The 9,689-nt window shown below is 55.3% G+C and overlaps 2 protein-coding genes across 6 annotated transcripts; both read left to right on the top strand.

Annotated features, from left to right (window-relative positions):
- Window positions 1-97: 97 nt before the first annotated feature.
- DPH2 (diphthamide biosynthesis 2) lies at window positions 98-4,567 on the top strand. Of its 4 annotated transcripts, XM_082364917.1 has the most exons (6): window positions 355-1,654; window positions 1,829-1,941; window positions 2,203-2,426; window positions 2,616-3,299; window positions 3,392-3,568; window positions 3,650-4,567. In XM_082364917.1, exons 1-6 carry the CDS (start codon window positions 1,508-1,510, stop codon window positions 3,772-3,774), a joined length of 1,470 nt encoding a protein of 489 aa, XP_082221043.1. In that variant the 5' UTR covers window positions 355-1,507; the 3' UTR covers window positions 3,775-4,567. The 4 variants fall into 4 exon arrangements, with proteins under 4 accessions (XP_082221042.1, XP_082221044.1, XP_082221043.1 ...); XM_082364916.1 differs by having other exon boundaries at window positions 98-1,654; window positions 3,392-4,567; XM_082364918.1 differs by lacking the exon at window positions 2,203-2,426 and having other exon boundaries at window positions 348-1,654.
- Window positions 4,568-6,178: 1,611 nt separating this feature from the next.
- On the top strand, window positions 6,179-9,495 carry ATP6V0B (ATPase H+ transporting V0 subunit b). 2 transcript variants are annotated; one of them, XM_082365760.1, is made up of 8 exons: window positions 6,181-6,356; window positions 7,105-7,153; window positions 7,370-7,453; window positions 7,581-7,658; window positions 7,872-7,941; window positions 8,062-8,113; window positions 8,334-8,524; window positions 9,190-9,495. In XM_082365760.1, the coding sequence occupies exons 1-8, from the start codon at window positions 6,290-6,292 to the stop codon at window positions 9,214-9,216; spliced, it is 618 nt and encodes a 205-aa protein (XP_082221886.1). In that variant the 5' UTR covers window positions 6,181-6,289; the 3' UTR covers window positions 9,217-9,495. The 2 variants fall into 2 exon arrangements, with proteins under 2 accessions (XP_082221887.1, XP_082221886.1); XM_082365761.1 differs by lacking the exon at window positions 7,581-7,658 and having other exon boundaries at window positions 6,179-6,356.
- Window positions 9,496-9,689: the final 194 nt, after the last annotated feature.

Here is a 9,689-nt window from a genome sequence, read left to right as displayed (position 1 = left end):
CCCGGCCTGCTGTTGCTCTTCTCCCTTAGCAGGGTTCCCTCCCTTTCTGTCTCAGCCATAGTTCCACCCTGGCTGCCTCTCAGGCACCCCAGCCATCTCTTCAGTAAGATCGCAAGAGCAGGACTGGGTTCTCCTGACTCCCAGCCCTGAGCCATGAGTCTCCTTGGAAGTGTTAGGAGAAATGGTTACTCCCACGATCGTCTCACTCTTTCTCCTGTTCTTTTCCCAACCTCTGCGCAAATTCTGTGTCCTCCATTCTTCATCCTCATTCAATCTCTTCCCACACCAGCCAGCATCAGTCCCCCTTTCATGTCATCCCCTGAGGTCACTCTGTCCCCTTTCCCTTACCCCTCCTCCATCCCATTCTCACCTTACTCTTGATTTTTCACTTCTGGGGTATGTGGAGATGTTTCACATACTTTTTGTCCTTTTCTCCTACGACATAGCACCCAGGTGTCTTCCTCCCCGCTGCCATGATCGAATGTAGCATATATGACCCGGGAGAATGAGGGGTCTAAAGAACAGCTTCTGAAATCAGATCTGGGTTTGATACTGATGGTGCCACTGATTTGCTGTATCTTATTAGACAGGCAGTTAGCCTCTTTGAGCCTCCGTTTCCTCATCTGCAAAATGCAACAGCTCTTACTCCAAAGACTAAACTCTGTAGTACCTGGTGAACAATAAGTGCTCAGTGTTTGCTTGATTGAGACTGCTGTGAGGATAGTAGTGGATTCTTCCAGTACATGTGCTATGCAAAGGACTACCTTATGAAGTTTTATATCTAAATTAATTTGCCCCAGCAATCCTATTAAAAGTACTATTGTTACAAGCCCCATTCTGCAGATGAGGAAACAGCCATAAAGACGTTGAGTAACTAAGAGCCTCAGTAATTAGTAAGGGGCAGAGCGCAATATTGAAACCCAGGCAGTTTGGTACCTAATTTAAAAATTATGCAATGCCTAATTCTCTATCACCTCCCAGCTGACAGAGTGCAGGGGAAGTGCTTAACAGTGTAGGCGGATAGGAACTGCTCAAACTGGAGTAGTTATTTTCAGGGAGTCGGTGTCTCTGAGGGCGCTTGGCGGGTGAACCGGAAGACCAGCGACCGGAGAGGCGGGCCAGGAGAACTACAACACCCACAAGGCTCCGCGCCTTCCTCTGAGGCACTTCCGATTGGCTTCGGGCTGGGAGGCCGACTATTGGTTCTCTGTGGGCGGCTTGGCGAGGACTGGAGGGCGAGAGCCATGCTGAGTTTTAGATGGGTAAAGTTGCCATCAGCCCCGCCTCAACACCCGGAAGTAATCTCCCTGGGCGGCCCACGTGTAGCGGAGAAACGGGAGTTTGGAATGGTCGGGGCCTGGCCCAACGGCTGCGGGCTGACTGACTCCCCCGCCCCTCCTCCCCCCACCAAGCGACTCCGACACTCTGAGGGCCGTTTTTGAGAACGCGGGGCCTGAAGCTGATTGAGGGAGGTCCTCGCTGCCTCCCGCTACCCAAATTGTGCCTCATGGAGTCTACATTCAGCAGCCCCGCGGAGGCGGCGCTGCAGCGAGAGGCGGGCGCTGGCGGGCTGCGCACTCCTCTTGGGGACCTGGACCGAGTGTATGAGCTGGAGCGAGTCGTTGGATTTGTCCGCGACCTGGGGTGCCAACGGGTGAGGAGCGGATGGGTCGCCCAGAGGATCGGGATCTTGGGTGATTTTGTGAGGATGGGAATGAGGGGAGATGCTTCTCTGGGAGGAGGGGCTTTGAAGGTTAGGTAGGGACTCCCGGGAAGGTTTCCCTTGAAGAGGAGAGGCTGTTCCTGACTCCATGGTTTATGCTTACAGGTGGCCTTGCAGTTCCCTGATCAGCTATTGGGAGATGCTGGGGCCGTGGCTGCACGACTGGAGGAGGCCACAGGGTCGAAGGTGTTCATTCTGGGAGACACAGCCTATGGCAGGTCTGAACTGGAGCTTGACGATAGAGGGTGGGGTGGGTCTAGGGATCCAGGGCTCATGGCATTTCCCCTCTAATGACAGTGTCTGACCCCGATGGTTGTGTTTCTCCCTGATGGTGACGATTCCTCTCCTGATACTAGCTCTTCTCAGTGACGATGTCTTCTTTTCATAACGTCATATTCTTCATTGACCACATTTTACATTGATGACGGCAACGCTTTTGTCGATGAGAACCCCTCTCACTAATGGTATCTCCTCTTCAGCTGCTGTGTGGATGTACTGGGTGCTGAGCAAGCTGGAGCTCAGGCCCTTGTACATTTTGGCCCTGCCTGCTTAAGCCCTCCTGCCCGCCCACTGCCCATTGCCTTCGTCCTTGGTCAGCGATCTGTGGCCCTGGAGCTCTGCGCTAAGGCCTTCGAGGCCCAGAACCCAGACCCCACAGCGCCTGTGGTGCTGCTGAGTGAGCCGGCCTGTGCCCACGCCCTGGGTGAGGGTTTTGCCTGTGCATGCAGGAAGGGTGGGCTGACCAGTAATTTCCCCATGTCAGTACACTCCCATGGAGTTCTCAATATGGGCTTGACCCCAGCCTCTGCTTTTGGGTCCCATTCAGTCTCCTGGGGATGAGGGGGATCCTGCTTTACCAGACCCCAACCCTGACACCACCTCCTTCTTCCAGAGGCCTTGGCCACCCTTCTGCGCCCACGGTACCTGGACCTGCTTGTCTCCAGCCCAGCTCTTCCCCTGCCAGTGGGCTCCCTCAATCCAGATCCTGAGCCCCTGGAGCGTTTTGGGCGCCGCTTCCCCCTGGCTCCAGGGAGGTGTTTGGAAGAGTATGGTGCCTTCTATGTGGGGGGCTCTGAGGCCGTCTCTGACCCTGACCTTGACCCAGACCTGAGCCGGCTGCTCTTGGGCTGGGCACCAGGGCGGCCCTTCTCCTCCTGCTGCCCAGACACAGGGCGGACTCAGGATGAAGGTGCCCGGGCTTGGCGGCTAAGAGCACGTAGACACTATCTGGTAGAGAGGGCCAGAGATGCCCGTGTGGTGGGGCTGCTGGCGGGCACGTTGGGTGTGGCCCGACACCGTGAGGCACTGGCACACTTGCGGAACCTGACACAGGCTGCTGGCAAGCGTAGCTATGTGTTGGCCCTGGGGCGACCCACGCCTGCCAAGCTTGCCAACTTCCCTGAGGTGGATGTCTTTGTGCTGTTGGCCTGTCCTCTGGGTGCCCTCGCCACCCAGCCTTCTGGCAGCTTCTTCCGGCCTGTTTTGGCACCGTGTGAGCTGGAGGCTGCCTGCAACCCTGCATGGCCACCTCCAGGCCTGGCTCCCCACCTCACACATTACGCGGACTTACTGCCTGGTGAGTGGTGGGGGCACTGCCTAGGCTAAAAATGCTTGGGGCATGGAGTTGGGGGCCAGTATGGATCCGCTTTCTCCCTCCCTCCCTTCCAGGCTCTCCCTTCCACGTGCCCCTCCCTCCACCTGACTCGGAGCTGTGGGACACCCCAGATGTGTCACTCATTACTGGGGACCTCCGACCCCCACCTGCCTGGAAGCCATCAACTGATCCTGGATGCTCAGCCCTAACCCCGAGGCCCCAGCTGGAGCTGGCTGAGAGCAGCCCTGCAGGTGAGTGTGGCAAATCTCCACTCCCATCTGAATTCTTCCCCCATGTTCAGGCCACTCAGCCTCAATCCCCTTCCTCTGCAGCCTCATTCCTTAGTTCCCGGAGCTGGCAGGGACTGCAACCCTGCCTGGGTCAGACGCCGGTGACGGCAGCTGTGAGCGGAAGACGAGGGATTGCCATCGCCTACGAGGATGAGGGAAGCAGCTGATACCATGTGGGGCCAGAGCCACAGGTGGACTTAAGACCTTTAGTGCTCCCTGCACCAATCCCACTCTTCTGCCAGGATCCTTGAAGGAGCCTCTCACTGAGGCAGCCCCTCATTGGGGATAGGATTCAGCTCTTCCTGTCCTGTCCTGGCACTGGCACAAGGCTTAGCACATATTGGCTTAGTAAATATCTGTTGTTTGACAGAGGGGGAAACAGCTTTGGGTCTTCCCTGAAGCTTTCTGGGCCATCTGTTCTCCTGGGAACAGCACAAGACAGTTGAGTGTCTGCCTTTGTCAAAGGCAGGTGCTAAATGGTTTAGACCACGGTTTCTCAATCTTGGCACTATTGACACTTTGGGCCAGATAATTATTTGTTGTGAGGGGCTGTCCTGGGCATTGTAGGATGTTTAGCATCATCTCTGGTTTCTGCCCAGTAGGTTCCGGTAGCATGCCCCTCCCCAATTGTGATGACCAGAAATGTCTCCAGATGTTGGCAAATGTCCCCTATGGGGGCAAAAGCGTCCCCAGTTGAGAACCACTGGTCTGCACCTGTGCTGTCCAATACAGTAGCCACATGTGGCTGTTCAAACATAAATTTGAATTAAGTAAGATTAAAAACTCAGTTTCTCAATCACACTAATCACATTTCAGTGCTCAGATAGCCACGTGAGAGACAGTGCAGCTGTAAGATATTTCCATCATTGCAAAAAGTTCTGTCGGGCAGTGCTGGTCTACACTGACTCCAATTTGTTTCTCAGGGAGATCACAGAAATGTGAATAAACCAGATAATTTTTCTCCTTGTTTCTTTTTATTCATCAAATACCGCAGGTCCTGCACAGGTGCTGTGGGTTGAGATCTGAATTGTATTTGACTGGATTCCTGTCCTCACAGTGTGGCTGGGAAGAGAGGCAGTTAAACAGGCAATTGCCACATGATGAAGCAATATTCTTTATGAGTAGGGAAGCCCCCAGGGGCAGCTGGAGCCCAGAAGAGGCTTCTCAGAGGGGGTGTTACCTAAGCCGGATCGCTTGGAGGGGAAAAAAAAAATAATCAGAAGTGAGGTGAAAAAGACATTTGGGCAAAGGATACACCATGCTAAAACAGGCATAAACCAGCATTGTGGGTGCTTCAGGCAAAGTGGAGTTGCTGGACCCTAAAGGTTCAGAGGGGTGAAATGAAATGACTCACCTCTTAATTCCCCACATTTGCTGAGAATCTCGGCATATTGGCGTTGTCCAGCGTGTTGAAGAAGCAGGTGAACAGGGAGATGTGATTTCTGCCCTCAGGGATTGCCCAGTCTGCTAGTAGAGGCAGTTCTGTAAACTGACTGTGGTAACTAGGACAAGGTGGGCACCAATCATGTATTCTACAGATATGTATTGAGCACCCACTGTGTGCCAGGCACTGGAAATCCAGCAGTGAGCTCAGGAATCCTTTCATGGTGCTTACATTCTCGTGGTGGGGGAGATAGACACGGAACACTTAGTATGCAGAATGGTGATAAGGGCTATGGTAAAGCTGGGAAGGAGTGCAAGAGAAGGGGCTGCAATATTAAACAGGATGGTCAGAGAAGGCCTTTTGAAGGTGAGCAAAGACTGAAAGAAGTTAGGAATGAACCACGTGGATAATTTGGAGAAGCAGAGGGAACAAGTGCAAGTGCAACGCGTTGAGGGTGTGACTGGTGTGTTCAAGGAACAGCCAGGAGGCCAGTACAGTCAGAGGAGGGAGTTAGTGGGGAAGTATTAGGAGATGAAGTCGGGTAAGAGGCATGGGGAGCCGCAACAGTAGGGGCCTAGTAGGCCATTTTAAGGACTATGGCTTTTATTCCGAGGGAAATGGGGGCCTCCGAGGTATTTCAAAGAGAGTGACATGATCTTGCTGAAGTTTCATTAAGGATCGCCAGGGCGGCGGGGGAGCCCAGAGCGGGCGCACTCCCCTGCCTCTGGTTAGGGAAGCCTTCCTGGGGGAATGGTATCCCAAGACCAATAGGTGTTGGCTGGGCCATGGGGTGAGCACGAAGAAGCGTGCTTCAGGCAGAGGAAACAGCATGAGCTCAGTCAGGGACGGAGCGGATACTCTCGTGAAACTGTGTGGGACGGTCGTGGGGAGGCCTGCGAGATCAGCACTGGCTTGGAGACTAAGCTAGGGCGGCGGCGAGCAGGAAAGCAGGGCTGGTGCGCCGCAGCAGGGCGGAGTGTCGGGGCGCAGAAAGAGCGAGCTTGGACGAACGCGAGACTGACCGGCCAGGCAAGGGGTCGAGGTACTCAGTAAGAAGGGCATCCGAGGCCCTTAGGGGCGCGAGACTACAACCACCACAATCCTCTGCGTCCGCACTTCCGGCATCACCAAGTTCTAGACCGGCGGCGCCGGGGCGCCGGGCCCGGCGTGTGGTCACGTGGCGCCGGCGCGTCACGTGGGCGAGTCAGGTGACACTGCGGGGCGGACGGTGGACGCAGGGACGAGGTTTGAGCTCCGGCCCCCCCGCCCCCGACCCGAGCCCCTCCGTCGTTGCCGCCATGACTGGGCTAGTGCTGCTCTACTCCGGGGTCTTCGTGGCCTTCTGGGCCTGCCTGCTCGTCGTGGGTGAGGCCGGGCCCTGGCGGGCGGGGCCGGCATCGGGCCGAGCTAGCCCGGCTAGAGCCCAGCGGGGAAGCGGAGTCTTGGGAATACTGGGCCCCGGCGCGGGCTTTGCACCCCGGGCTCCTGGACTTGCCTCGCGTCTGTCCGGGCCTCTGACCCCGACAGAGGAGACCCGTATCTCCAGCTGCTTGGGGAGGGGCGCGGGCGGGGCTCGGTGGGGACCGCGAGCGCAGGCCTTGTCCGTTTCTGACACTGCCGCCCCCTTCCCCGGCTCCCTGCTGTCGTGCCTCTCTTGCTCTTGACCGGCCTGCTTGGGTCACGAGCCGGCTGCTCCAGTTCCTCTTTTCCCGGTAGTCTTGCTCTCCCCCCACACCCACAGCGTGTTGGGTAAACAGCGGCTCGGACTGGGCTGGCTGCATCTGGTGGGGCCTGGCCAGAGCTCTTGCTCCCTCCCCTCCTCCAGGGTATTCAGGCCTGCCGGTGGCTCCCCTTGACGGGTCTGGGTCTGGGAGGTGGTGTCACAGAGGGTATACGTTCCTGAGGGAGTGGTAGAAAATGGAGGTCTGAGTAGAGGAATTTGTATAGGCAGCTGTGCTTTTACGTGGGGTCAGCCAGAGGACTCTCCCTTGACTTAGGTGTAGGCAGACCTTTTGGGAAGGTGGCCCATCAGCTGAGCAGTAACTTCTTGCCTAAGTTGTGGCGCTTCTCTCTAGAGAGCAGTCCCTAACCCCCGTTTTTCTCACTGCTGCAGGAATCTGCTACACCATTTTTGACTTGGGCTTCCGCTTTGATGTGGCATGGTAAGGGAGAGGTTTCCCCTAGGAGCTTCTTTGCCGCCTGCCCTCTCTGATCTGATCCCTACCCCACCCCACCCCCGAGCTGTCTGGGATGGGGACCTTTGGGAAACATGAAGTGTTTTGTCTCAGCATTGAGGACTGGGGGTGTTGGGGGGGGGGTTGGATTTTGTGCCCACTTCTCCACCAGGGCTGAATTGTCTTCCCCCGTCTGCACACCAGGTTCCTGACGGAGACTTCCCCCTTCATGTGGTCAAACCTGGGCATTGGTCTAGCTATCTCTCTGTCTGTGGTTGGAGCAGCATGGTGAGTGTTGGGGTCATGGGTCAGGGGAGGGGCTGAATCATAGCAAGTGGTGTCACTGGGTTCTTAGTCATCTCGGGGGCAACCACAGGATTGGGCTTTGCTCATTGGTTTCTTATCCGTCCACCAGGGGCATCTATATCACTGGCTCTTCCATCATTGGGGGAGGGGTGAAGGCCCCCAGGATTAAGACGAAGAACCTGGTCAGGTAAGTGTAGGACCTTTGTAAGGTTGTCAGAACCAGCTGCATTGGTAGCTGCCTGTGCGTTTGACCTGCCTGATGTGCTGCTCCTGACCAGCCTCCTGTTGGGGTCGGATGTCAGTGGGGGAGAGGTGGCTGGAGACTCTTCAGGGAGGAAGGTTGGTTTCTTTCTCAACTCTTTCTCCTCTCCACCCCCTAATCCCCCGCTACCACTACCAGCATCATCTTCTGTGAGGCTGTGGCCATCTATGGCATCATCATGGCGATTGTCATTAGCAACATGGCTGAGGTATGGAGGACTAGGTGGGGTGGGCATCTATTCCAGTGTGTTCTATATATTGCTTAGTGATGGTGGAGGAGGGGGAGTGGAGTAGGGGGTGATTTCTGATTATTTCTCTGCTTCCCTCAGCCTTTCAGTGCTACTGACCCCAAGGCCATTGGCCATCGAAACTACCATGCAGGTAGGTGGGTGTGTGAAGGCAAAAAGTTGGGGCTTCACAGCTGCTTCCCCCTCCAGTGTGCGCCCCAGCTTAGATTCTTCATTTTGATATTCTCTCACCTACTTTAGCCTGCTTTGTAGAGTTGGGGTGGTGGCTGGCCCCACTAGTCCATGTTGAATCCCTTGCCCTCTTCTCTCCTTGTGTCTGGCTTGGCCTCAGTGCTCCCCTTCCATCCCTCCAGGTTACTCCATGTTTGGGGCTGGCCTCACAGTGGGCCTGTCTAACCTCTTCTGTGGAGTGTGCGTGGGCATCGTGGGCAGTGGTGCCGCCTTGGCTGATGCACAGAACCCCAGCCTCTTTGTAAAGATTCTCATTGTGGAGATCTTCGGCAGTGCCATCGGCCTCTTTGGGGTCATCGTTGCGATCCTTCAGGTGCTGAATCCCCCTGGGGAGCCTCTCTCCTTGTCCCCAGCCCAGCCTCACCCTTCTTGTGGAGGAGCCACAGTGCTCCCGTCTACACCTGTAACCATAAGAACCTCTTAAACAGTTTCCACCACCTAGTTCCCATCTCTTGGTTTTCCCCTTTTGAAGTTTTCCATTTATTTCTGTCTTCAATGTGGTATCACTGACAACTGTCTTTTTTTGTCTGTTGTGTATATATACAAAAGATTTAGCTTCTCTTTCCTGTTCTGTTATTTTGTCTGTTCCTCTGTGTCTTTGTAGTCTAGACCAGGTTGGGATGCGTCTGTCTCAGTCCGTCTTGGTGTATTTGACTGTGCTGTCAGTAGGACAGCACATCTGAGGTGTGTGTGATTAAGGACCAGCCTGAGTGTCTGAATGTGACTGTGGGCGCCTGACTGGGTTGACTCTTGGTGGCTGGCACTGTCCATATGCCACTTCTCTCTGTCTTGTCTGTCCCACAGTTGAACTCTGTAGTTGTCTCTGTGTCCCTGTGTTTGTCACAGCATGTCCATCCTGGTCCAGTCATCCATCTGTTGTGGTCTGTCCGTCCTGCCATGGGTCTGATCATCTGTCATTTGTCATTGTCTAATCTATTTCTCTGTTCCTGACTGATTTCTCCTGTTCTTCTTTTGCAGACCTCCAGAGTGAAGATGGGTGATTAGATGATCTGTGTGGGCGGGGCCGTGCCCCACTCTTATTTATTTGTGGTTTTCCCGGGACAGCTGGAGCTGTGCCCCTTCGGCTTTCAGGGGGCTTGGTGTTCAGGGCCCTCCCTGCACTCACTTCTGCTGCCTGTCGACTTGGAGGCACTGCCTGGCTGGATCCGCAGTGTGGGGAGTGGGCTGCTGTTGACGGTGTGCAGCTTTGCACCCGTGTCCCACCTCCACCTCCAACCCATCTTCCCAGTGTTTGTGAAATAAACATGGTGTTTGTCTGGGTCAGTGCTGCTTCTCTTGCCTTTCTTCGCCACCTCCTTTCACAGAGGAAGGGTAAACAGGCCTGTAGGTCTCAACTTCGTGCCAGCTTCTTGCCAACTTTCCGACTCATACACTGTCTCTGCTGTGGACAACGCTGGCACCTGGGTTGGAAGGAAAGTGTGCTGGGCTGAGGACTCTGTAGTTCTGAACATCTTTAT

The sequence above is a fragment of the Balaenoptera borealis genome, assembly GCF_965194805.1.
Source record: "Balaenoptera borealis genome assembly, chromosome: 1".
NCBI lineage: Eukaryota > Metazoa > Chordata > Mammalia > Artiodactyla > Balaenopteridae > Balaenoptera > Balaenoptera borealis.
The sequence above is the reverse complement of the archived record's forward strand: the minus strand, read 5'-3'. Positions and strand labels throughout refer to the sequence as shown.